This window comes from Myotis daubentonii, chromosome 9 (assembly GCF_963259705.1).
Source record: "Myotis daubentonii chromosome 9, mMyoDau2.1, whole genome shotgun sequence".
NCBI lineage: Eukaryota > Metazoa > Chordata > Mammalia > Chiroptera > Vespertilionidae > Myotis > Myotis daubentonii.
The window spans coordinates 86,356,499-86,382,216 of NC_081848.1; the positions used below are offsets into that span (position 1 = coordinate 86,356,499).

Sequence of the window (25,718 nt, forward strand, 5' to 3'; positions counted from 1 at the left end):
TGCCCATCACGTCGTGCGTTTGCACCGCGGCACGTAGCCCCATGTGTGGGGAGGGCCGGGCGGGGGCCGGGGTCTGAGTGTGCCGACGGGCACGAGTTGTGTGGGGGCGTCCACACGCAGGAGGCCGTGTGGGGAGGGGGCCTGTGTTGGGGTGCTCTCTGGGGTGCGCCTTGGTGGTGGGGTCCTGGCCCCCGCCCCCGGCGCAGGGCCTTCCTGGAGGCCGTTCCGTGAATGCCTGGCTGTGCAGGGCTGTGCGTCTTGATCCAATTTCTCTGATTTATATTTTCCATGATTCCGTTGGGTCAGGGTTTTCACATTTATTACACAGTGCGCACTGTTCTCTTATAACATAGAAAGAGCCGTCTGTCTGCCGGCCGCTCTCCCCGAAACGTGCCTTTCCGCTGCTTTCCTCCGGCTGCGCCCCCCACCCGGCCCCCAGCTCCCTCAGCCCCCGCATTTCTGTAAAGTCTCCCACTGTGTGCCGGGCCCCTCCTCCCAGAACCCCTCCAACGGCCAACACAGCCGCCCCAAACCGGTATAGAGCTGCTCTAAACCGGCCTCAGAGCCCCCAAACCGGCCTCAGAGCCCCCAAACCATCCTCAGAGCCCCCCAAACTGCCTTAGAGCCCCCCAAACCGGCCTTAGAGCCCCCCAAACCATCCTCAGAGCCCCCCAAACCACCTCAAAGCCCCCAAAACTGGCCTCAGAGCCCCCCAAACCACCTCAGAGCCCCCAAAACTGGCCTCAGTGCCCCCAAACCACCTCAGAGCCCCCAAAACTGGCCTCAGTGCCCCCAAACCACCTCAGAGCCCCCCAAACCAGCCTTAGAGCCCCCAAAACTGGCCTCAGTGCCCCCAAACCACCTAAGAGTCCCCCAAACCAGCCTCAGTGCCCCCCAAACCAGCCTCAGAGACCCCAAACCGGCTTCAGAGCCCCCCAAACCGCCTCAGAGCCCCCCAAACCAGCCTCAGAGACCCCAAACCGGCTTCAGAGCCCCCCAAACCACCTCAGAGCCCCCCAAACCACCTCAGAGCCCCCCAAACCATCCTCAGAGCCCCCCAAACTGCCTCAGGGCCCCCCAAACCAGCCTCAGAGACCCCAAACCGGCTTCAGAGCCCCCCAAACCACCTCAGAGCCCCCCAAACCACCTCAGAGCCCCCCAAACCCCCCTCAGAGCCCCCCAAACTGCCTCAGGGCCCCCCAAACCGCCTCAGAGCTGACCCAGGGCCCAGGAGCTTCCTGTGGGGCCCACAGACCCACTGAGCATGTGAGGGGCGTCCAAGGGCAGAACGAAGGAGCTCCCGGCCCCGCGCCCGCGGCAGAGTGTGGCCCCGGCTCCGTGGCCTCTGGGGCTGACCCTGGGAGAGCACCCAGAGTCTCCGGGGCCCTCAGTGCCTCTGCCCCCCTCTCACCCCCAGTGCCCCCCCACAAGCCAGCACACACCTGGTGGAGGGGAGTCTGACAGCTTTATTCACAGACCCCAGGGGAGGGGGGCCGCGAGGACAGGGACGTGGGGGGTGCTCGGGAGCCAGCCCCCCGCCCCCAGGCCCGGGGGCCAGACGCCGCCACGGGGGCTGCCCTGGCGCGTGGTCTCTGCCTCGGGGGCCTCTCTGGCTGCTCCTACTTCCAGCGCCCGCCGACCTTGCCCTTGGCCGTGGCCCCGGCCTTCTTGCTGCTGTAAAGGGGAAGCGAGTTGGCTTGAGCGTCAGGGTGTCCGGGGCCCTGGCCGAACCCCTTCCCCATTGTCCGGCCGGCCCCCGGCCCTCACAGCTCTGCCGCCCAGGCTGCTGCCGTCGGCCCGACCCCCCAGCACACGTTCCTGGCGCCGCCCAAGCAGCGACTCACCTGTGCCGGCCGGGCCAGGCCTGGGCGGCTTCGTGCCGAGGCGGTTAGAGTGTCAGGGGAGGGGCTGGCACAGCACTGGGACCCCCACCCCCAGCTCCCTCTGTGCCCCAGGGTCCTGACTTGGGGCCGACCCCGGCCCGCCCGGAGCTCTCTGCAGCGGGTGGCGGGCTCCCCAGGGACTTGGCTCTGGAAAGGACAAGCCGCCTGCCTCCTGGCTCCGGGGCAGCTGAGGCACAGGTCTGGCTACGGACTCGGGGCCTGGGAGGCCTCTGTCTCGCTTCAGAGTCTGTTACTTGGCCTGGAGAGGCCGCGCCCTCGTTGCCATGTCCTGCGGGAAGCAGCCTGGGAGCTCCTACATGCATGTCCCGCATACACACCATGCACATGCACACACACATGTACCTGCGCACACAGACACGCACACCTTGCTGAGTGGCCCGCTCTCGGGGGCCTGCATCAGCCCCTGCCCCACACGACCGAGCTAGGGAGGGAGGCCCATCCCGGGGAGCAGCAAGGGGGCAGAAAACACCCTTAAACGCTCCACCTCCAAGCCGCCTGCACTCCCTGGAGTGTGGCTGCTCAGGATCCAGAGCCCAGAGCCACGGCCCCCGGGCCCAGGGTGGGCACTGGCTCTCTGGGCTTCCCAGCAGTGTGGCCATGGGTCCCCTGGACCTTGGGGGCCAATCTTACAGACAGAGGCTCACTGTCCTGAGGAACCAGGGTCATAGAGGGCCTGGTGACAAGGCCCAGGCCTCCTCATTCCTGTCCCGGGCCACCTGGAGGGGACACACTGCTTGGATGTCCAGGAGCCCAGGCTGCCTTGCCAGGCTCGCCGCTGGCCTCCCCCATGCTGTCCTCCTGGGCTGGGGCCGTGTGCACAGGAGGCTGGGGTCCAGGGCGTGGGCCCCGCATGCTAGCTCGCGCGGCCAGTTGGTCGTGTCCCTGCTCTGCTGAGGGCCGGCGCCCCTGGGACTGGCTTGACTCGCCAGGCCCCGGGGGGTGGGCAGCCGTGCCCGTGGGTTGTGTGCCCGTGCAGAGCAAGGCGTCGGCAGGCTACTCACTGCTTCTGGGCCTGGTCGATGCGGCTCCTGAGGTTGGTGATCTGTGAACAACACGGACGACTTACCGTGGCGAGTCTGGACGGGGCCACGCGGGCACGGGCCGCACGCCCGCCCGCACCGCAGGCCTCTCCGGCGGCCCCGGCGGCCTCAGTGCCCCACGGGCCGCGCTCCCTTACTGTGCCTGTGGCTGGAGGACGCCGGCCGTGCCATGGCCCTGGGGCTCTGACTTACTGTCGCTGGCGCACTGAGACCCGGGCCGTGCCACACAGCAGCTCCGGAGCTGGCACTTACCTTCCTGCCTCGGCAGGATGTGGGCCACGGGCATGGCGGGAGGGAGGCTTGCAGACGGAGCCGCCGCCTCTGGTGGCCACCGAGCTCAGAGCCGCCCTCCGCTCCCTGACCCAGTGGCTCCCTCCTCCTGACTGCCTGGAGGGGAGGGCAAGGCCCGTCCCCATCTGCCCACAAAGAGGGCAGGTTCACCCGGGAGCAGGGTGCAGGAGAGGGGAGGCCTCCGTCACCTCCATGCCCGCTGCTGCCAACATCCTCTCTGACCCAGGTTTTGCCATGCGAGAGGCTCGCCGTGCACCACATACCACGAGCCTGGGCCTGGGCGGCCGGCTACTTACAACTTGGCCAGCATCTCCACTCTGGCCCGGGCAGTCATGATCTGGAAAGACCAAGACGGTTACGGGCTGGGTGGGTGGCTGAGGCCTAGGCCCCGCAATGCCCTGGGCTGGCCCGGGCCAGGACCCCCGTGCCTCTCCCCGCCCCGGGACCCTCCAGGGCCGTGCCCGGCACGTCAGAGGGAAGGGCTGGTCTGGCTCTGGGAGCACGAAGCCCGTTCCTGCAGGCAGCCCGCTGGGGAGCGTGGAGAGAGGGCCGCACTGCCCTGGGCCCGGCCCTGCTGGCCTGCAGGAGTGTGTGCTCCGGGGGTGGGGTGGGGGGGCAGGGTGGGTAGGGTGATCCTTTTGTTGTTGGAGGCGAGGAACCCGGGGCCCGAAGGACCAGTGACTTGCCCAGGGCTCAGCGCTCCTGAGAAGGAGCCAGGATTCGCCCAGTTGTGGTTCCGGCCCTCCAGCACCCTCCGGCCAGTGGCTGGTGGAGATGGCAGCCTGGACCGGTCTCCCCAGGGGCCGGGGGAGAGCGAGGGGCAGGCACCAGGCCTGCTGGTGAGGCTGGAGGCAGCGGGGTCTGCGAGCGGCAGGTGAGCCAGCGGCACCGGCACCCTTCCCGGGTCCACGCCAACTCGGGCCAGGGCCGGGTCGGCTCAGGGACGGCGAGCCCCTCGCAGGAGACTCGAGGGGCCGCCGTTCTGGGAGCACAGTCCCAGCCCCGGGCCCCAGCTGCAGGGTGGGGCGCAGGCACCCTGCCTGCTCTGGGCGGGGTCCCCAGGGGCTCTGAGGAAGCAGATTTGGGGGTCGGGTTGGCAGAGAAGGCCTTGTGTGGAGGACACCCCAGGGCCAGGGGACCTCTTGATTCAGAAACTGGCCTGAGGCCTCTGCCCGCTGCCCCCGGGGCCGCCCTCAAGCAGGCGCATGGCTCAGGGTCCGCGCGTGGGGCCTGCCCGTGGGGACGTGGGCGCTCGGCTGGCGGGAGAGCCCCGGACGGCCCAGGTGCCTGCACTCACGTCGTATTTCTGGCGCTTCAGCTTCTCCGAGAAGTCGTACTTGTCCGTCTCCAGTTGGTACAGGGTGTCCCATAGCTCCTTGGCTTTGTCCCTGGAAGCGGCCAAGTCGGGCAGCTGAGCCCCGGCAGGCAGGGCCCTGGCCACCCTCGGTCCTCCGCCGGCCTCACCGAGAGCCGCCCCAGCGACCCGAGGAGACCCCTAGGCGGTGGGTTCAGAGAGGGCCCCCCCGCCCCCTGTCCGCCGCCTGGGCGCGGCCCCTCACCTCAGCTTGTCCTCGCTGAGGTGGTCGATGTTGAGCGGCTTGCGTCTCTCGGCCAGCACCTTCTTCTTCATCTCCCGGGCGGTCTGCTTCTTGCCTCGCTTCTGGTCAGCCTGGGGGGACACGCGAGGGGCCGGACTCAGGAGGGGGGACGCCGCGCGGCTCAGCCCCGGGGCCGGAGGCCGGGGTCCGGAAGCCGGGGTGCGGCAGCCAGGCCGCCCGGCTCCGTGCGCTCACCTTGGCCAGGTAGCTGCTGTAGTTGGCGCCCATGGAGGACAGGGCCTTCTTCTTCTTCAGGTCGTCCTCGGCTCTCCGCTTGGCGTCCTCCTCCTCCCTGCGGGCCTTCTCCTCCTGCAGAGACCCCGTCCCACGACTCAGGGCCGGCCAGGTGCCCTTCCCCGCAGGCCCCCGGGCCCCCGGGCCCGCCCTCTCCAGAAGCTCCGGTCGCGGGCAGGGCCTGCCCTCTCCCAAGGGTGCTGCAGGGCTCTGGTCACTGGCTAAGGCTGGGGACCCTCAGCAGCAGAAGGAGCAGGGGCCCTGGCGTGCCCGTGGGCCTGTGGTTGGGGGGCAAGAAGGGCACAGCCTCACCGCCAGCCTGTTCTGGCGCTCCCTCTCCTTCTCGGCGCGGATCCTCTGCTGCTCAGCCCTCTCCGCGCGGCGCTTCTCCTGCGGCCGGAGGAGTGGGTCAGCCCAGCCCGCGGACCCGGCCCCTCGGAAAGGGACCGCCGCCCGCCCCCTCCCGGACTGCCCACGCACGATTCTCTCCTTGAGCGCGATCAGCTCTTCTTCCTCCTTCTTGCGGGCCTCGAAGTGGCTGTCGATGAGGGCCTGCAGCTCCATGAGATCTTTGTTCTGCCGCTTCTTCTGGATGTCCTGTGGGCGAAGCAGCCGTCAGCCCCACCCTCCTCGCACCTCCGTCCTGCCCGGCCCCCCTGTGCTCCAGCAGAGCAGCCCTGACTCCTCCGGCCACCACGAAAGCTGAACGCAGCAAGGGATCCCCGAGTCACAGGATAGGAACGGGACCCCCCACACACACCCACCCGTGAATGAGTCCGGGCCCTGCACAGCTGTGAAGTCATCAGGACCCCTCGGATGAACTAGCTCTGACAAGGCCCTGTCCCCATTCTGAGATGTCCGGCATGAGCCAGGCAGAGAGGAAACTGGTGAGCAAGATAATTTGTTGGAGGGACATATGGATGGTGGATGGATGGATGATGGATGGTGGAGGGGTAGATGGATGGGTGGATGGGTGGATGGATAGATGGATGGAGAGGTGGATGGATGGGTTGATGAGTGGTGGATGGATGGGTGGTGGATGGGTAGGTGGATAGATGGGTAGGTAGATGGATGGGTAGGTGGATAGGTGGGTAGGTGAGTACATGGATTGGTGACTAGCTCAGTGGGTGGGTGGTGGGCAGAAGGACAGATGGAGAGCAGGGGAGAGAGATGTCATGAAGGGAGAGGTTCCCTCTGGCGCAGGAATGAATGAAAGGGAGGGCCAGCCTGGGGTCAGGAAGCTCTGGCTCTGGATAACTGAGAAATGACCTTGTCAAGCCTGTGGCCGGGGGTTGGGGATGGAGACGTGTTGATCCAGGTTCCACAAACTTACATCGAAGTCTACTTTCTCCCCTTCCGGGATCTTAGGAGCCGTGAGTCTGGAAAAGAGAGAGGCTCATGAGAGGGACAAGTGGGGGCCCCCCAGAGAGCTGGCCTGGCCCTAGGCTGGCCCTCCCACCCTCTCACCCTGGCACCTGGCTGAGGGCACATTGCATGACCTCTGTCCTTTTTTTAAAAAAAGTTTTTAAAATATGTTTTTATTGATTTTAGAGAGAGAGGAAGGAAGAGGGAGAGAGATAGAAACATGGATGGAGAGAAACATCGATCGGCTGCCTCCTGCACGCCCCCCACTGGGGATCAGGCCTGCAACCCGGGCCTGTGCCCCGACGGGGAATCCAAACAGTGACCTTTTGGTCCAGGAGATGACCCTCAACCAACAGAGCCTCGCCGGCCGGGCCCTGACCTTCGTCCTAACAGATGTATAACCCCCTGTCCCCGGGGTGGCTCAACCCCCTGGAAAAGGTTTCAGCCTCTTGGTGTCCCTCTGGGTGGCCAACTCCTGTCCATCTCAAGGGCTCTGCCACCCCCGTCTGTCCAGGGGGACACCCTTGGTTTCTTCCTCAAACAAATAAACCAATGCCAGGAGGTCAGGCCAGAGGCAGGGTGGTCACCGCAGGCGCCCCGGGGGTCACGCGTCTCCGTGACCTTTGCCTTTCTGTGGCCCCACTTTCATCTTTCTTTCTGGGGACCCGGAGGGAGGGGGCTGGGCAGAGAGCAGTTTGGAGAAGAAGCGAGCCCCCCGCCCCCCAATCCGGCGGCCGTAAGCCTCCCCTCCCCCTCCTCCAATGCATTCCAGATGGAGCAAAGAGTTAAAACGACAACAACAATTTTTTAAAACAAGCCGTTGAAGAAAGTGGAACTGAATATCGATCAAACTGCTGGACCGGGAAAGGGTTTTCTGAGCTCAGAAGGTCCCGCTGAGGGAAAGGTGGCCAGATGACTCCACGCAAATGAAAAACTTATGTATGTGAAAAAAGGCAGAAATGGGAGAGGGGGGAAAAGAAAACCCAACCCAGACTAGAAAAATATTTTCAGCAAATACAGAGAAGACTTATATCCTTATGCAAACGGATGATTAAGAAAACAGAGAGCTGCCTGCGTTAGATAAATGGGCAGAGGCCGTAAGCCACCAATTCTCCAAAGGAAGAAAGAGGACCAGTTTAACAAACAGAGGGAGCTTTGCCTGCAGTAATCAAAGGAATGCAGGGAAAGCAGCCCTGAGAGGCCCCTTCTCATCCATCAGCGCTCCCTGGGCGCAGCGGTGTGGGGCGCAGGCCCTGCTCACGTCCACGTCGGAGACCGCGCTGGCAAGCCCCTCGCGGAAAGCCATTTGGCAGGGATGTCAAAAGCCTTAAGAGCGTTCATACTCTTTGACCCATTAATTCCAGTTCTGGGAATGGGGCCTAGGGAAATAACCAGAAAGACAGAAAATGCTTTCCACCCAGCGTTATTTATGATAGTAAAATATTGGGCGCAGCCGGCACGTCCTGCGCTGGAGGAATGGTTAGGAAAATTATGGTTTGTCCGATTGATGGAATATTATGTGGCCATTCAAAATATTTAAGAAGACTATGTAAAAACATGGAAAAATACTTATGAATGGTGCTACATTTTTTAAAAAAGCAGAACTCAAGGTTCTATAGACAGCCCAGGGTTTGAAAAACAGCTCCGGGTTTAAATCTTTTTTTCCGAGCCCAATGCATGGAAAGAGTAGGAAGAAATAAGCCTTTTTATTTCTCTCCCCTTTCCCGCAGTCTGGCTGGCTGGGTGGGAGTTATAGATGGACTTTTTTTTTCTTCTTCTTCTTCAGTGGACTTTTATGTATTTTCCAAATTTTCTTTAATGAGGTGTTTTATTTTCATAATGAAAACACAAACATTTTTTTAAAACTAGAAAATATCTTGTGATCCGGCAGCTTTACTTAAAATTGCTGACAAATAACGTGGCAGGGACGGGGAAGGGCTGGCCCTGGGCGCCGGGCGCCCCCGGCGGAGCCCGCGCGGGCGGGCGGGCGCGGAGGCCCCGCATTCCAGCCCCGCCGAGCACACAGGCGCGGACGTGCAGTCACGTACCCCGGGCTGTGGCTGACGTGCTTATCGCCGGAGAAGTCAGAACACTCGGATTAAAAAAACATCCCTGAAATCTCACAAATGCGATAAAGGCGGGAAGGACCCTCCCTGCCGGGGGCCCTGCTTCCAGCCGGAGGGGCTCGCAGGCCCCGGGGCAGCGGGAGGTCACGGAGCCTGGTCTGGGCTCGCCGTGGCTCCCAAGCGGGTTTCAGGGACGAGACCCTCCTCCCGGGCACCCCACTTTTGTGCCTCTTTCCTGTCTCAGGCCCTGGGAGACCCCACAACACAGGGGAGATGTGAGGGGGGCCCAGAGAGGGTACGTGGAGCGCCATGGCCCCCCCCTCTCGATGCTTCTTCTCCCCCAACTCCCGGTCCCCCTCCTTCCTTGGGCTGGCCCCCCCGCCCCCCGCAGTAAGTCCTCCTGGCCTGCACTGAAAGACCAGGGCTGAGCCCACCCCACTGGACCTGAGTCCGTCCGCCTGTCCCTGAGGACAGAGCGCCCAGGTAGAGTCTGGTCCCCGGCTGTGGGGGAGGCACCGACTGCCCAAACCACCCCGTTCTCAGAAAGCCGGCACAGGACAGCTAGAATGTCCCACGGCAGGTCCAGGAGCCACGGAGAGGCCCCTTTCCCTCAGGGTTTGGTGCCAACGCATCCCCCACGGAGCCAAATGCAGCGTCTTCCCTGGGGGCACCCGGGCCCCAGCCCTGGGGGTGGCGGTTTCCTGGGTGACCTGGTCCCCAACCAACCTGCACACGGCTTCCTCCCACCCGCTCCAGCCTCACACCCCAGCCCGCGCCCCCCACCCCGGCGTCCAGCCTGGCCTGGGCCCCACACTCACTTGGGTCTTGGCTTCTCCTCTGGTCACCACCGCACCAGCCAGCGTGGGGAGAGGGGAGAGAGACCACGTGAGACGGGGGTCCCCTCCTGCCTGCAGGCCCTGGGGTCCCCCGGCTCCTGCTCTGCAGCTGAGCCCCGCACCCACTCTACCAACCACCAGAGGAGGGCTTGTCCCCACTCTGGGTCTGAAGAAATCCCTGTGGGTTCTGGGGAGGGGAGTTCAGGGGGGACCAGGACACAAAGAGGGAGAAGGGGTGAAAGGGAGAAGGGGAAGCAGAAGCAAGAAGCACTTGGGGGAGGGTGGGGGACGGGGGCCAGGGAAGACCAGAGGCAGGAGGGGATGGGAGCTGGATGCGGAAGGAGAGGGTCTGATGGAGGGCGACGCGGGGAAGAGGAGAGGAGAGAGCACCCCTTGCCCCAGCTCCTGCCTGCTGGCTGGTCCCCACGACCACCTCCCGTCCCCTTGTGCCTGCGGACACTTCAAGGGGACAGCGCCCGCCCGTGAGGCCCCAGCCCAGCCTGTCCTTGGAGGGAGAGGGATGGAGAGCTGGCGAGACGGAGCGCAGGCGGCCAGCGGGCAAGCGCGTCCTCCCCTCTCGCGGGCACCATCGCAGCACCAAGGCCCTTACCTTCCTCGTCCTCCCGCTCCTCCTCCGCGGCGTCTTCTGGGCAAAGCGCACATGCAAGAGAGAAGCCAGCGAGGCTGCGGAGCGAGGACACGGCAGGGACGGGAAGGCAGGACTGGGGCAGCGCCTGGACCCCATAGTGCCTTCAGCTGGGGCCAGAGAAGGCTGTCCGGGGTGGGAGCGGATGTGGCCATGCTGCGGGCCAGGTGGCCTGGGAGACACCCTCCCCGCTGGGGCCTGAAGTGAGGGGCGACCCTGGGCGGCCGTGGGTGCCGGCCGCTGGTTGGGGGCACCTTGGGAGGCCGAGCACCTCCCCACACGGTACCCTTGGTTCTGGGGGGCGGCTCTGGGGCCCGGCTTCTAGGTTTTGCTGGTTGAAGCCCAGTGGGTCCAGAGCCATCAGCTGAGCGAAGCCCGCTGGTGCTCGGGCCTGTGCAAGGGCTAAACCCACCAAGCTGGAGCGTCCGCCACGTGCCCGGGGCCACGGAGCCCAGGCCTGCCCCTCCGGTGGGGGGTGGTGCTGCCTCGCCAGGGAGCCTGCCCCTGACCCGAGGGGCCTCTCCTTCCTCCTCTCTCTGCCTCCGCTGTGCCGGGGCCTGCAGATCTGAGCTGCCGGCCCGACCGGGTTGCCCTCGCAAGGGGCTGCTTCCTTTGAGCCTCCGCACCCACAGCCTGGGGAGGGCCCGGCAGCCCTGGTGAGAAGCCAGCTCGGAGCCCCAGCTCCTTCCGCTGCCCTTGGCTGCAGCCAGCAGGCCCCCTGGGAGTGGGTGGGGGTCTGGTCTGGGGTGCCCTCGGCAGGTTGCCCCTCGCGCGCCCCCAGCCCAGGGGTCGCCATGGTTGCTTAGGAACCAGCAAACAGCCCTTTGCAGGGGGCCCAGCGTCCCCCTCACCCAGCGCCTGGGGCCGGAGAGCCATGAGCCTGAGCCAGCGCGGGGTGCGCTTTGCGAGCCGGAAGCTGGTGGAGGGGCAGAAGGAGGGCTGCTGAGGGGCTGGGCATCTGTGGGTGCCCGGCTGGGGGAGCAGCTGGCAGGGCCGGAGTCTGCAGGGGCAGGGCCAGGCCAAGAGCTGGGGGGGGCAGTGGCCATGCTGCAAAGCCCTGGGCAGTGGGCAGCAGGGGCCTGGCGTCCCGTCCCCTGCCTGTCGTCTCTGTCTGTCTGCGGCGGGGCTGGTTCCGGGACCCGCAGCCCCTACAAGCCTGGTCCCTGGCACCTCTGCTCTCCCACCACGCAGGTCCCTTTGTCTCACGGGGGCCTCTCTGAGTCCAGGGAAGGGAAGACCGTTTGGGGGTCATGCTTGGGGTTCACCGAGGCGTCATGTGAGCGAGGGAGCTGAGGAGAAGGCCACCTGGGCCCCTGGCTGGAACCCTCACCCCAGGGGGCTCCTCACACCCGGGCACGTCAGGCTCTGACGCCGGCGACGGGTGGGTCCCTGGGAACTCACGCTTGCCTATTTGCAGGCAAAGGCCCGGCTGCTCTGGTGTTGCTGCGCCCACTCGGGCTGCGGCCCCACCCCCGCTGCCTCACGCCCCCCCCCCCCCCCCCCCCGCCGCCTCACGTCCCCTCTTCGGTTTGCTGTCTGGGGCAGGGTGTAGGCCGCTCTGCTCTTCTCCACCCGACCCTGGAGGATCCAGAGGGTCTCAGTGGACCCCAGCACCATCCTCCAAAGACCCTACCCTAGGCTTGGCCTCCAGAAGGGCCACCCCCAACGTCCTGCTGGCGGCCTGGGAAGGGCCTCACCACACCCCTGTATGCTTCCTGCTGGGATGGGGGGCAAGAGGAAGGCTGTACCCCACCATGAGCCCCACTGAGCCAGCACTGCAGGCCTAACCTGTCCCCACTGGGTCCCAGCCCAGAGGAATGGGGTGAGAGTCACACAGGCAGGCAACGAGGAAGGGAGGGAGGGAGGGAGCATGGAGCAGGGAGCAGCTCAGCCTGGGACGGGGACAGCATACCTTCCTGGACCTCCTCTGTGGATGGACGGACGGACGCAGCGCATGTGGGGAGAGAGGGGAGAGAACGGCTGTGACTGGGCAGAGGCGGGCGGGGGCAGGGACAGGCAGGGGCAGGGGCAGAACACGCTGTGAGTAGGTTACACGGCCTCTTGTTCCTTCGGAGCCAGGCTCCTGCTCCACCCACACATGGCCACGTGTGCACACGCACCCACACGGGACTGAAGTCACGGCACATACCTGGTTCATGAGCTTCAGGGGCTAAGGAGGGCGCGGAACAAGAGGCAAGACCACGGGTCAGAGGTCAAAGGAGAAGGATCCGAGGTTAATGGACACAGCCCGTCACCACGCGAGAGGGTCAGTGGCCGCGGCCGAGGGGTGGCATGCGGGAGGCGAGCAGGACACGGTCAGTGCTGACCCGGTGTGGGCACCCAATCCTACCCCTGCCTCGCAAACGGGGAAACCCAGGCTCAAGGGGAAGCTTCGGCCCCCGGCTCTCGCTTTTGTCCTGACTCCAACGCTTTGGCCATGGGGACGGGCACTGAGGCTCCGGCCAGTGCTCAAGCCCCTGGGAGGACGTCCATGCGGGGCCCAGAGGCCACCTCGGGGCTGCACTACGGTGGCACCAGGAGCCGGGACGGACAGGGCCTCCTGGGCCGGGTGCAGGGGCGGCCAGGGGCCGATGCATGGGCGGGAGCGCAGCCCTCACTCTGAGGCGCGGCCGGCTGCAGGGGCGGTGCCTCCATGGCCCTCTGCTCACCCAGATCTGGCCGGGGACCCTGACCCAGACGAGGGGTCAGAGGTCGTGTGGCCTCACCGTCACCCACCTGGGGCTCTTTTCAGGGATGAAGAGGCCAGGCCTCGTCTCACCTCTGGTCCAGCAGCCCCTCGCCCGGTGACCCTCCCAGGGGAGTGCCCAGTCCTCAGGGTCCCCCCAGTCTGGTCCAGCGTGGGGAGTGGTTAGTGTGTTATGTGGGGGCCACATGTGGGGCCCCTTAGCCGGCTGGTGCCTCGCTGTGTCTGGGCCCTGGCCCCCCATCCTCGCATGGGCTCCAGCCAGGCCAGGGCCCCCCATGGGGACCAGAAGTCCTGTGCGCTCATACCTTCCTCCTGGACTTCTGCGGCTGAGGGCGGGCGGGCGGAGGAGAGAGGAGAGCGTTAGGCCAGGGGCACACGCAGCCTCCGGGTGGTCACTGTGGACCGGGCCCGGGGCAGGTGGGCTGCGGGGAGGGTGCGAACCGGGCCCTGGACCCGCGGACTCACCTTCCTCCTGGGCCTCCTCTGAGCCGGGCAGCGGGGGCAGCGGGAGCAGCGGGGGCAGCGGGAGAGAGGGAGAGAGGGGCAAGGACAGTCATTAGCGGCGAACGGGGCCGGCGGGGAAAGGAGGCGGCACGGACAGGGGCTCAGAGACCTGGCCTCAGCCTGCTCTGCAGGGCCACCTCCTCTCGGCTCTGGGGGACCCCGAGTCCCTCTGCCCTCCCAGGGCCTGCGCCCCGAGGGCCTGGCTACGTCTTGCTCTGCGGGGCCCAGAGGTGAGGACAGGGGACGAGACCCGCGTGTTACGAGGGAACGCCGACCCAGGAGGAGGCCGCGTGGGGGGCGGCCTCGGGGTGTGCCCGAAGGGGACCCGTTAAGGATCGGCTCCCCGGGCCCACGTTCCCCGCTCCGAAAGTCTCTGCTTTCAGCAGAAAGAGAACTGTTTCCCTCGCGTTGTTAGGGGAGCCGAGTGTTTTCAAAATATTTTCCAAACAGAGCAGGCGGAAGGCCTCCCGGGGGAGCCCCGCTGGTGAGGGTGCACGAAGGCACGCGTTCCCAGGGCCCTGCGGTGCCAGGCTTCCGCGGCCTCCCCTCCGAGCCTGAGAACCGCCTCCCTGCAGGGTTCCCAGGTGCGCGCCCAGGCAGGGCCTGGAGGTTCCCACGGAGGCAGAGGCCGGGCGGGCGAGGGAGGGGGCTCCAGAGGGTGCCCCGAAGGTTACCCACGGCCTGGGGTGGGGGAAGGGGGCGCTGCGCCAGAGCGAGCTGGAGACGGAGGGACAGAGGGCCGGGCCTGCGATGCAGACCCTGAATATTAACGAAGGTGAGGGTGTTAATGGCCGAGTCCCAGCTAACTGCACACGGCCGGGCGCGATGAGGGTGAAGGATTAATGAATGATTAATGCGTTCGCGTCTATTAATCAGTTAAAGAGATGGGAAGTCAGCTGTGACCGCAAATGGGAATTAATGGTGAGGAAGGAGGATGGCTAATTGTTGGGCTCCAAGGGGCTGGAGGGTCCTCAGGCCGAGCGGATGGAGCGGATGAGAGGTCGCGTTCAGGGGGCGGCTACGCACTCACCTTCCTCCTCGTACTGCTCTGCAATGGGGAGAAGAAAAGACAGGAGCCTGTTAGCGGGGCGACCCCAGGGCTGGCCGGGCCCCAGAGGAGGAGGCGGCTCTGGGGGTGACAGTGGCTTTCGGGGGGGCCCGGGAGCCTGGGCATCTCTGTCCCACTGGGGGGCATGGCGGAGAGTGGTGGGACCTGCAGAGCTCCCTGGGGCCGGGCTGCCCGACTGCCTTGGGGTGCAGGCTGGGTGGGGTGCAGGCTGGGTGGGGTGCAGGCTGGGTGGGGTGCAGGCTGGGTGGGGTGCAGGCTGGGTTCGGAAGGGCCCACATCTCGAGGACGTCACCGTTCAGAAGGAGGAGGCCTCGGTGCAGGCAGGGGGGTGATCTAGGGCCCACGGAACGAGGCCAATCTGGGGCTTGCAGGCAGGGGTCCCCAGGGGAGCCCCGCCTCGAGACACGCATGTCCCCAGGGGCCGCGCCGGGGGGAAGCAGCAGGACACTTACCCTCCACCTGTTCACTGTGGGAGAGAGAGAGGCAGAGCGTGAGGGCTTTCGCTCAGCTCAGGGGGGTCTCACCAACATAGTCAGGGCCCGGGGTCCCCAGGCAGGCGAGGGGGGGGGGCTCTCTGACCACTACTCACACTTCCTCGTCCGACATGGTGGCGGGCTGTTTCTGCGGGGAGACCAAGGCCAGAGTTAGGGCTGCCTCGGTCCAGAGGGGTTCAAGTGGGGCGGGGCTGGGGGTGTGAGGGGCATCTGCGGGCAGGGTCAAGGGCCGCAGCTCTGGCCTCGGGCAGGCCCACTCCCACCCTGGGGCCACCTCCTGAGGCCTCTTGCTTTCTCCAAGGCCCCAGGCTGAGACCTACCACCCCGTCTTCCTCCCCTGGCTCCAGCCTGGAGCTGGGACTCCCCGGGCTGCTGGGATGTTGGGAGGTTGTGCGGTCCACCCCGCCCAAGCGGGTCCTGCCCGTCCAGGCTGCTCTGGGTGGTCTTGCCTTTGGGGCGAGGTGGGGGCTCCTTGGCCCTCCCACCTTCCGTCCCCACTGAGCCCCTGTTCCCGGCGTGAGCCCCCAGCTCCCTTCTCTGACCCATGGGTTCCTGCAAGGACCCACGTTCTCCCACGTGCGCCCTGAGGTCCCCCGTGTGCCCACAGCCCCCTGCGGGTCCCTCTTCCCGAATCACGAGGTGCCCAAGCTGTCCTTTGTCTCTACCTCATCCCTCCAGGCAGCCGCCCGCGCCCTGAGCTCAGGGGAACAGATGGGGGCCATTTCCCTCTGTGTCCCCACATACACACACACACATGTTGCTGGACGGAGTGGTCGGCCCCATCCCGCCAGCTCCCCCCGCCCCCCGCTCGCCCCCCGGCTCTCCCGCCCGCTTTCCCAGGCCCTGTGCAGGCTCTTGAGTTTGTCAATGTCTGCGGGGACGCTCTGCGTCCGGGCTGCACGTGTCCAGGTGCGGCCGGCGCCGGGCCAGCGTGCTCGAGGACCGTTTTCCGGTGAGCTGGCCACCGCTCACGCCCGGGGCGGCCAGGGCCTGGGAACGCTGGAGCAGCTGCAGGAGATTGCCGGCCTGGGGTTTGAGACAGCCCAGCGCCTGACAGCCCATTACAGCTCACTTGAAGACAATAGTTATGGCCTCCCCGGGGGAGTTTTGTATAAGAAAAACACGCGTTCATCATCGAAAAATGCATGCACGTCGCATTGCTAAGGTGGGAGCAGCTCTGCAAAGCTGGGTCAAGAATGTTGCTTTTCCCAGAGCAATTTCAGCACCATGCATCATTAAGCAGCCGCTCCGAGAGCCTCCAGGCAGCGGAGGCCCTTCCCATCCCCAACCCTCTTCCTGGAATCCGCTGCTCCCCCAGTTCCAGCCTCCGGCCACGTCCTCGGTGGGAGGGGGGTCTCACGGCTCCTGAGCCCCCCCCACCCCCCGCACCAGCCTGGACCCTGGGGCCACTCTCAGGAGGGTCAGGGGGAGCCGGGGCCTGGCCCTGCCGTGCCCACCTCTCGCCCTGGCAGCACCCAACACCTGTCAGCCTCCTTCAGAAGGGGGGGCACAGCCCCAGCCCAGACGCGGGTTATTTTTAAGGAGCCGGTGGCAGCTGAGGTGTCTAGAAATAGGCACCGGGGTCAGCCAAGACGCCTCTGCCCAGAAACACAAGATGGTGGGAGGGGGGCTTGTGGGGCAGCTGCCCGCTCGGGTCTTGGCCAGGCCGGTCCTGCTCCGTGTCCCCATAGGTCTCCCAGGCCGCCTGAGTTCCTCTGTCCTTCTGGGGGGAGCCCCAGGGGCACCGGGGGGGAGGGCTCCAGAGCTCCTGGGGGTTCCGGGGTGTCGGAGGCAGTAAAGTCCGCTCTCCACGTGGGGAAACTGAGTCTCTCGGGCTCCTGCTCCTCCACCTCGTGAAGTGGCAAGGGCACCCCGCCGACGGCCCCATGCCGCGCCCCGCCCTGTCCATCGAGGAGGGGCCGAGGAGGGTGCTCGGGGCAGGGGATGGCACGTCCAAGGCCGAGGAGGAGGCCAGCTGGCCCTGCGGTCCTGCCCTCGAGGGTGAGGGTGGAAACAGCCTCTGAGGTCAGCATTCCTTGGGAGACACACACCCTCCTTCCCGGGTGACAAGACGTAGCTGGGGGGGCCGGGGAGGGGGGACACAGGAGGCCCTGCCACTCACTGCCGTGGGCCCTGACCAGGTCCCCCAGCACCCCGCCCCCCCCCCCCCGGCCCTGTCCGCTCCCGTCCTTGGCTGCCTGGGTCCCAGCCACCCTGCCCGGCGGCCACTCCTGGTGGCCTGGACACCCCGCCTGGGTGTCGTCTGTACAAATGGCGGCATTAGAGCCACGGCCACTGGGACCCCAGAGCCCCGGAGGCGCCCGTCTCGGCCACTTTGTCTCCGATCCCTCAGCTCTCTCCAGCTCCAGCCTGAGGACCCTCCGCTCACCCAGGCCCTTCCAGAAGGTTCCCTTCCTCCTCAGGCCTCCGCTGCCTGGTGGCATCCCAGTGTGCCCCTGTGGTTCTCCCGGCCGCGACACTTAGAATTGAGACTCTGGGCCGTACCCACCTGGCTGAGTCTGGAGAAAGGGCTGCAGCTCCCTGTGGACAGGACCGGTTCGGGCGCTGCCCTCTCGGCCCCACACCCTTATGTTATAGTGACATTTGATCTTTCCCAGCAGCCCATTGGCCAAGGCTGGGTGGCCGGGGCCGTGCCCACGCGGGTCCCTTACCAAGTATAGGAATAGCCCAGGAGGAGGCCCAAGGAGGTGAGGACGGGGCGAGTCTGCTGAGGAGAAGGGCCTCCGCCCCCAGGAGGTGTCAGCTTCTATTTTTATGCCCCGACAGCAGGCACATTCTTAGCGGTTGAGGAGGACGAAGGAGGGATTGGGTGGCCACGGGGACACACAAGCCTTCTCCTTGGACCAGCCAGGTGAGGGGTCCCCAGCCCAGGTGCCCCTCTGTTCCTGGTGACAGTGGGGTGCACATGACACAGTGCCCCAGCCCACCTACCGGCTCCTCAGAGGAAGTGGCCAGGGCTTGGAGACCCCCGTGGAGTGGAGGACCCCGAATCCTCAACGAGGCCCCCCTCGCAGGCAGGCCACAGCCAGGCCTGACCTGGTCCTCTGGGCACAGGCCACTGAGGTGTGGGGCGTACCCAGGTGAGAGGGACAAGTGACTGCTGGGCCTGGCACCCCCCCGTCCCCAGGCCAGGGGCCACCCCTCTGCCGTCAGCCCAGAGCTCCTGGCCCGGCTCGGTGTGCCCCTCACAGTGGGCTTGGCCTCGTGCCCGTGGGTCCCCCCTTTCTTTTCAGGACTCCAGGTGGCACCGTCCAGCCAGCACACATCTCGCTCCGACAGCGGGCACATTCTTAGGGCACAGTGAGGCCACAGGTCCCCATGGCCCTGCCCCTCAAATTAAGGAGACCAAGTCACGGAGTGGGTGAGAGCAGCCTGGCACCTCCTTCCAGACCCCCCCGGCTCAGGGAGACAGATGAGGCGGCTGCACTCTAGACCTTGGCGGCAGGGGTGGCAGGGGGGCCTGCCTGGGAGCTGGCATGCCCGGCCCTGCCCCACTCTGTGCCCACCCCGGGCCTCAGAGGCCCTCGGAAGGCTTTTGCTGCACCCACCCGACCCCTGCAAGTTGGAGAGAAGGCCAGGGACCCTAGGGAGGCAGGGATGTACGCGTGGTCCCTAGCCAGAGGAGGCAGGTGGAGGCCCCCCCTGCCCACCTCCCCGAGGGCCGGCAGTGGGGAGCCCCGGAGGCCGGAGCTGGGGGGACGTCCCTACCCTCCTGGGCGGAACTCTGGGCCCCTCTGGCCCGACGTTCTCCCCTGCACCGGTCCAGGTCCTTGGTGGGCAAGGGTTTGTTGGGCCCCATGCAGCCCTGACCCTCGGCCACTTTGCACCCACTCTCTGCCCAGTGGGCTCTGTAAGCCTCGAGCCACCCCCTGCTGTCATCCCTGAGGTGGGGGGTGCTTCCCTCCTCAGATGGGCTCCTCTCACTCTGCCAACAGCCCTAGGACCTCCCCAAGCACCGAGGCAGGGACACGCACAGGATAGCGTCTGGGGCAGCTGGCTGTCTGTAGGCCCTGCTGGAGAGTGGCCTGGGAAGCCCCGTGCACCCAGGGAGCTGCCCGCTGCCCCTGCCCCACGCTGGGCCCAGGGGGCTCCCAAGGGCTGCACCTGCAGTGGCCCCGCTCGGCCAGCAGAGGAGGGTGGCTGCCCACGCAGCGGCGTGGCCCCTGGCAGGTGCTCTCCGTGAGCGGGCTGAGCCAGAGCACGGGCGCTGAGGTCAGAGGGACGGGACAGGTTTTATTTTGGGCATCAGTGACCTCCCCTCAGGCGCCAGGCCCATGGTACGGCCGGACACACCAGCAGGCACTGCTGGCCAGGCGGCGGGACTCAGAGGGCCTCCAACAGGTAATCCACACTCGTCCCCGGGCCTGGCTGGGCCGGGGTGGGCGAAGAGGGGGCAAGGCAGGGCAGGGCCTCAGGGGAGCTGGAAGGGCACTGAGGCGAGGGAAGGGGTGGCCCAGCCCGGGTTGTGGTGGCGACTGGTCTTCACTCCAGGAAGAGTGTGAGGGCTGACTGCAGGGCCTCCGCCCGGGGATGGTGTGGGGGGGCTGAGCAGAGCCGGGGAGGGGCGGCTCCCAAGTGTCTTGGTGCCAGCTGTCCTTGGAGTGACCTTGGGGAGGGCAGGGGTCCCTAGATCTTGGCCTGGCCCTCAGTGTGCGTGGTTGGGGGTACTGTGGCCCGAGAGCCCTGAACTGACCTGGGTGCCAGCTGGGCTGCATCTGCCAGGCCTTGGGCTCCGGCTCTACCAGGCCCAGGTGCAAGCTGCTGACATGGCACTTCCACATCCCCATGCAGCTGCTGCCCCCATGCCTGGGTGCCTGGGCAATCTACAGATCAGGCTCCTCTTCCTCCCACGCGTGGGCCCTGGTGCCCGGAGCAGGGGGGTGGGATGAGGCCTCTCAGGTAAGAGAACGGATGGTGGGGCCTCACTCTGGATGGATGATGGATGGATGCACAGACAGATAGGTGGATGGATGGATGATGGATGGATGGATGGGTGGATGGATAGATGGGTGGATGGATAGATGGATAGATGGATGGATGGATGGATAGATGGATGGATAGATGGGTGGATAGATAGATGGATAGATGGATGGATGATGAATGGATGGATGGATGGATAGATGAGGGGGTGGATGGATAGATGAATAGATGGATGGATGAGTGGGTGGATGGATGGATGGATGGATGGATAGATGGGTGGATGATGAATGGATGGATGAGTGGGTGGATGGATGGGTGGATGGATAGATGGGTGGATGATGAATGGATGGATGAGTGGGTGGATGGATGGGTGGATGGATAGATGAATAGATGGATGGATGAGTGGGTGGATGGATGGGTGGATGGATAGATGGGTGGATGATGAATGGATGGATGAGTGGGTGGATGGATGGGTGGATGGATAGATGAATAGATGGATGGATGAGTGGGTGGGTGGATGGGTGGATGGATGGATGGACAGCCAGCTACCCCTTGGGCAGTGATCCCTCTGAACCTCTTGGCCTCAGTGGTGGACAGGTTCTGACCCCCAGGTCCTGTGACACTCCAGCAGTGGGCATCAGCAATACTCAGACTGGGCCAGGTGTGGACAACCCCGACGGGCTGAGAGGGTCAGAGCGGTGTGGCTGGTTGCCTCCCTGGCACTGTCCACCCCACCTGCCTCTCTCCCCTTAGGTGGTCCACCTGGTCCCGGCACACTACCCAGGTGTAGACCTGTGCTGCCTGCCCGCTATCCTCAGCTCAGGTCCCATCCAGCTGCGGGAAGGGAGAGAACACCGTGTCCCCAGACACGGCCTCAGAGGTGGGCCAGAGTGCGAAAAGGTGCCAGGACTTTTTTGAGTGTAACACTTCTGCGCCGACATGTTTACTCTGTCTTGGGAGGCTGGCAGATTTTGACCATGAAGACTTCAGCAACGGAGGCTCTGAGCAGAGCCAACCCAGAACACCCAGGGTCCAGGCCAAGGTCCTGCCAGCTCAGCAGGGGGCTCCCCGGACACGGAGGGCGCAGGGCCCAAAGTCAGGCCAAGTGCAGGCCCAGTGAGAGGAGGGGGAGCAGGGTGGACCCCCCCCCCGCCTCCCACTTCACACATGTCCACTCACCCACCCACTTATTTTTATACATCCATTCTCATGACCACTGTCTATCTCCCTCCCTTCTTCTTTTTCATCATCCATCCATCTATATCCATCTTTCCACCCATGTATCTACCACCCACCCAGCCAGCCATCCAGTCTGGGCAGCATGTGTTTATCTGACCAATTCTTCTCCCATTTACTCTTCACACAGCCATTTCCTGCCCATCTACCTCTCATTCCTCTACAGGCCCATCCATCCATCCATCCATTCATCCACCCATCATCTGCCCACTCATTCATCCATCTCTTCATGCACGTATCCATCCATCTGTCTGTGCATCCATCCATCAATCCATCTGTCCACCCATCCATTCACCCATCCACCCACCCACCCACAGGTCTGTCTGTCCATCCATCCATCATCCCTCATTCAGACATCTGTCCATCCATCAAACCTTCACTGAGCAACTCCTGGGTACTAGCATGGGGCATGACCCCAAGGCAGGTCTTGTCCTCAGGGGGTGCACAGACCGGAGGGGCACACTGTTTTGGGTGCTATGAAGTTTCTCTCAGGCCAGTCAAGGGGGAGACATCACAGACACTCTGGAAGAGGGGGGCTGTCCCCCACCCACCATGTGTGCTGGGATTTAGGCCATCACACACCTCGGATCCAAGGGTCTAATCCCAGAAGCCACGGGACAGGACCGGGTGTCTGAATCCAGAGGCTAGAGGCCTGCGTCCCAGCACCATGGCGGGGGTGGCCCCGGCCCCCGGCCAGCCCTGCTCCCGTGTCCCTCCCCCCAGTTAGTGAGCAGCGAAGGGCCAGCGTGTGGGGACAGAAAGAGCTTTATTGCACAAATGAAGGGGCTGCAAGCAGGAGGCAGGGAGGGACGCAGGGCCGGAGTGTCCTGCACGGGCATCGGTGGCTCCTGACGGGGGTGTCCCCTGGCTGGCGTGCTCTCTGCACAGGACACCCCTGCCTCGTGGGTGTGTGGCCTCTGGGGAGGGCCCCCTTAGCCGCGCACCAGTGAGAATCCCATGCCTCCCAGGCTGTGAGAGGCAGAGCCGGTGGGTCAGGGAGCGGAGGGGAGAGAGGCCGGAGGTCCGGGACAGAGGTGGCGGCAGTGGCAGGTGCTGGAGGGGTGTGGGCAGCCAGGCAGGCAATGGGAAGCGGCTTCTTCGGCAGGGCTGGGTGGGCATCTGGCTGGACTCCCCGGGAGCATGGGTGGGGAGTGTGGAGGGAGCCCCCAGCCTGCACCCGGCTCAGGATAGCTGAAACACAGGCGAGGGGGTGTTAGGCTGCAGTCCCAAGGGGCGCCCTGCCCCACCCAGCCTCCAGCCCCGCTCTGGTGGCCACCCTGGCCTACCCACAACCCCTCCCACCAAGGGCAGCCCCTGCTCCAGTCTCTGCCTCCCCTTGGAGGTCTGCTACCCGGAGGCCGAGCGCTTGAGCCCTGGGCCTTGCTGGGGACTCAAGGCCCAGAGTATGTTGCCCATCACTGCTGGCCTGGCAGCCCCCCAGGCATAGATCTGGGGTTCCTGTGGTTGCTGGGGTCCCAGCCTCTCAGAGGCAGACAGCAGCCCAGATCGAGCCCCCGGCAGACCCCTCCCCGGGCCCATCCCTTCCTGCCTGGCGGAGCCAGCGGCCCCCAGGCCTCCCTCCTCCCCCACACCAGCGGCCTCTGGCTCGGCCCAGACACCATTTGTCAACGTCCTTGCTAGCACATGGCGCCCAGAAACCAGGGCGGGCGGCTTGGCCGGGACCACCCCAGCCAGGAGGTCTGCGGGAAGGTCCGTTTAGCATAGCTCAGCGAAAATTGCTCCCACCTCTAGGCCCCTCGACCTCTGATGATGCAGCCCCTCACTCAGAGCCCCTGGCCGCCACCCTCACCGCTGGCTCGCAGCGGACGCGCCTGTGGTCGGGCCGGCGACGGCAGGGCGCCCCTCACGCGTTTGCGGGCGGGTGTCTTCCTGCCCTCACGGGCGCCCGGCCCAGCACGTGCCCCCCACTTGGCGCTGGCCGGTGGGTCTCCCGGCCCCAGCTGTGCTCCAGCCCTCGTCCATCACCCACCGGCGACGGGGCCCCTGTGGGCCCGTTCCTCAGCCGCCCACACAGAGTTGCTGATGCCGACAGACGTGCCTAGAGAGCACCTGGCGGGGGCCCAGGGCTAGGAAGCCGGGCCCCGGTGGTCCTTCCGGATACGGAGGGCGGGGGGGGGGGGCACCGGGGGTGAGGAGGGCTGGCTGACGGCTGTCCCTCCCCACCCAGAGTGCCACAATGCTCATCTCTGCTGCCTCGACGCCCCCTGAAGCGGTGGGCCTGTGCCTCCCGGGGCCCCCTGCGCCCCCACCGCCCCTGCTACCAAAGCCGGGCAAGGACAACCTGGTTCTGCAGAAGCTTCTGAGAAAGGCGGCCCGGAAAAGGGGGGCCGGGGGAGGGCCCTCGGCCCCCACAGGGGCCTTCCGCACCTCCCTGTCCCCCGTGAGCGAGGCCAGCCACGACCAAGAGCCCACAGCCCCACACCCCGCCCAGGCCCCAAGCACGGCGGCCACCCTGCCCCGCGCCCCCCACGCCCCCCACGCCCCCGTCACCCGCCGTGTGCCCTCACCCCTGCAGAAGTCCACGCTCGCCCTCAGCTTCCCCCTGCACAGGAGCCGAACCTCTCCCCTCACGGCCCCGGGGCCCCTGCTCACAACCCCGGCCCTGGCCCGGGGACCCAGCGGCTTCGCCCGTGTCTCAGCACCCGCGGTGGGGGACACCCACATCAGCCGGGTGCACATCCAGCTGGTGCCATCCCCGGGGGCCGGGGCCCCTGAGCCTCCCCCGATGGCCCCTGATGGGGGGTCTGGCGGCCAGGACCGAGACACAGCCCCTTGCCCTCCTGGAGCCCAGCCCCGGGTCCCGGTCGCCCACATCCGCCCTCTTCCTACTGGGGCCCAGGCGGCCAAGCCCTGGCTGGAGGCGGCCCCTGTGCCCAGGCCACCCCCTGGCTTCCCGGCTGCGGGGCCCAGACAGGCCAGCACCCGGGTCGTGGTGCCCATAGCGCCTACCTATCGCTCGCCGGGGCCCTCGCCTGCCAGGCCGGCCCCTGTGGCCCCCGAGGCTGAGCACCTGGAGGAGCCCCCCACTGCTGGCCCCGCCACGGAGCCCCAGCAGGTCTCCAGCCCTCAAGGGGCCTGGTCGCCCGCCTCAACCTCAGGCCCCCACCCCTGCCCTGTCCCCAAAGTTGCGCCCAAGCCCCGGCTCAGTGGGTGGAGGCGCCTCAAGAAGCAGCTGATGGAGGAGGTGGTGGAGGCCCCGTTCCTGAGGCTGGAGCGGAGCCCCGAGCAGATGGAGCAGGAGGAGACGGCCCCCGCCGACCCAGCCCCCCAGTCCCTCGCCGATCCAGCCCCCCGGCCTCCCACTGACCCGGCCCTCCCACCTCCTGTGGACTTGGCCCCTCGGTCGTCCGTGGACCCGGCGCCCCGGCCCCCCGCCTCCCGGGCCTCCAAGCTGTGGGATGCGGTTCTGTACCGCATGTCAGTGGCCGAGTCCCACAACAGCCAGGCGGGGCCTGGGGATGGGCTGTGCGCCCCGCCCGGCCTGGGCCGCCTGCCCTTTCTGTGCCGACCGCGCTTCAACGCCCGGAAGCTGCAGGAGGTGGCCGCCCGGCCCCCTCCCACCATCCACTCCGTCCTGGAGCTGAGCCCCCCGCCCAAGAACTTCAACCGCACGGCGGCCGGCTGGGGCGGCCCCAGGCCTGGGACCATGCTGGACAGGAGGGGCCACAGCCAGTGAAGAGGCTGCATGGACCTGGGAAGGGCCCGGGTGCGGCGGGGCTGTCAGGAGGGACAGGGGCATGAGGATGGGGAAGTGACGAGGCTGGGAGCAGGGGGCAGGGAGGAGGTGGTTTCCATGTGTGGAGGGGCAGGGGGGTTAGGTAGGAAGGAAAGGGCCCAAGTCCACATGAGGCAGGAGTTGGGCAGGCTGACCTCACACCTAGTGCCTGCCTGGTCTCCTGGGAGGCAGGGAGGGAGGAGGGCCACAGGTTGGGCGACCCACTGAGGTGGGTGGGAGAGGGACACAGAGGGACTTGGGAGGCCTCTAGCCACGGTCCCCGAAGAGGACTCAGGAGGGGAGTGGGTCGGGGAGGAGGCCCCACTCACCCCAGGACATCATGGGTGCTGTACGTGGACCCTGGGACCCAGGCCACCAATAAAAGTGTGTCACTCCATGGCAGCGGGTCACCAGTCTGACTGCGCCGCTGGTGGGAAGGGCAGTGGACACCAGGGAGGTCGTGGCTGGGCCCCGTCTCATCATCCCATCAGCTTCTGCAACACCAGCCTCGCAGTGGCCGAGCCACCTCACCTGCCCAGGGAGCCTCGCTGGGATCTTATGGCCTCTTCCCAAGAGGGAGTGTGAAGCCCCCCGTCGGAGAACGGCCGAGCAGGCCCGAGGCCACAGGGTCTGATGTAAGACGGGGTGGGGTGGACGACCCAGAGGCGTCTGGGTTCTGGCCAGTTCTGAGGCTGGGCATTTGGCCCTCACAGGCACCTTTGCTACCTGTGACATGGACCAGCAGGCCCTGTCTACGCCACCACGTTCCCAGAACAGCCCACTTCACACATGACTCAGCCGCTAAGGCCGCTGCCCTGGACTCACCGAGCGGGAAGGCTTAGGGCGCCGAGCCCTCGTCCATCAGCACCTTCTCGTACTTCCCATGTCCGGTGGCCACAAACTTGTATCTCTTCCCAGATGGGGTGCTCTGTCGGGGAAGGAGCCCGAGAGCAAATGGTGAGCATGGCAGAAGGGAGATGCTGCTGCCCCGGGAAGCCCTCCCAGATGCACTAAGAATGGTCCCTTGTTGCTCTCGGACCCGCTCTCCCCG

The 25,718-nt window shown here is 66.0% G+C and overlaps 3 protein-coding genes across 19 annotated transcripts in view; 1 reads left to right on the top strand and 2 right to left on the bottom strand.

The window, feature by feature from the left end:
• Window positions 1–1,372: 1,372 nt before the first annotated feature.
• On the bottom strand, window positions 1,373–25,597 carry TNNT3 (troponin T3, fast skeletal type). Of its 13 annotated transcripts, none has more exons than XM_059710581.1 (19): window positions 25,493–25,597; window positions 14,850–14,881; window positions 14,713–14,726; window positions 14,222–14,239; window positions 13,153–13,170; window positions 12,993–13,013; window positions 12,130–12,150; window positions 11,893–11,907; window positions 9,945–9,980; window positions 9,317–9,335; window positions 6,401–6,446; window positions 5,548–5,664; window positions 5,380–5,457; window positions 5,029–5,142; window positions 4,795–4,904; window positions 4,533–4,623; window positions 3,532–3,572; window positions 2,906–2,946; window positions 1,373–1,674 (listed from the first exon to the last, which is right to left on the bottom strand). In XM_059710581.1, exons 2-19 carry the CDS (start codon window positions 14,864–14,866, stop codon window positions 1,388–1,390), a joined length of 1,104 nt encoding a protein of 367 aa, XP_059566564.1. In that variant the 5' UTR covers window positions 14,867–14,881; window positions 25,493–25,597; the 3' UTR covers window positions 1,373–1,387. The 13 variants fall into 13 exon arrangements, with proteins under 13 accessions (XP_059566564.1, XP_059566563.1, XP_059566565.1 ...); XM_059710580.1 differs by lacking the exon at window positions 25,493–25,597 and adding an exon at window positions 17,264–17,372; XM_059710582.1 differs by lacking the exons at window positions 12,130–12,150; window positions 25,493–25,597 and adding an exon at window positions 17,264–17,372.
• Window positions 19,030–25,066, top strand: PRR33 (proline rich 33). Of its 2 annotated transcripts, none has more exons than XM_059710575.1 (2): window positions 19,030–19,116; window positions 23,120–25,066. In XM_059710575.1, exon 2 carries the CDS (start codon window positions 23,129–23,131, stop codon window positions 24,626–24,628), a length of 1,500 nt encoding a protein of 499 aa, XP_059566558.1. In that variant the 5' UTR covers window positions 19,030–19,116; window positions 23,120–23,128; the 3' UTR covers window positions 24,629–25,066. The 2 variants fall into 2 exon arrangements, with proteins under 2 accessions (XP_059566558.1, XP_059566557.1); XM_059710574.1 differs by lacking the exon at window positions 19,030–19,116 and adding an exon at window positions 19,457–19,674.
• Window positions 21,681–25,718, bottom strand: part of LSP1 (lymphocyte specific protein 1) — a 34,415-nt gene continuing 30,377 nt past the window's right edge. For all 4 annotated transcript variants that reach the window (XM_059710579.1, XM_059710578.1, XM_059710577.1 and 1 more), the window contains 2 exons: window positions 25,493–25,595; window positions 21,681–22,122 (listed from right to left, as the gene is read on the bottom strand). In XM_059710579.1, the coding sequence (XP_059566562.1) occupies window positions 25,506–25,595 (90 nt within the window). In that variant the 3' untranslated portion in view covers window positions 21,681–22,122; window positions 25,493–25,505. The remainder of the gene's footprint in view (window positions 22,123–25,492; window positions 25,596–25,718) is intronic.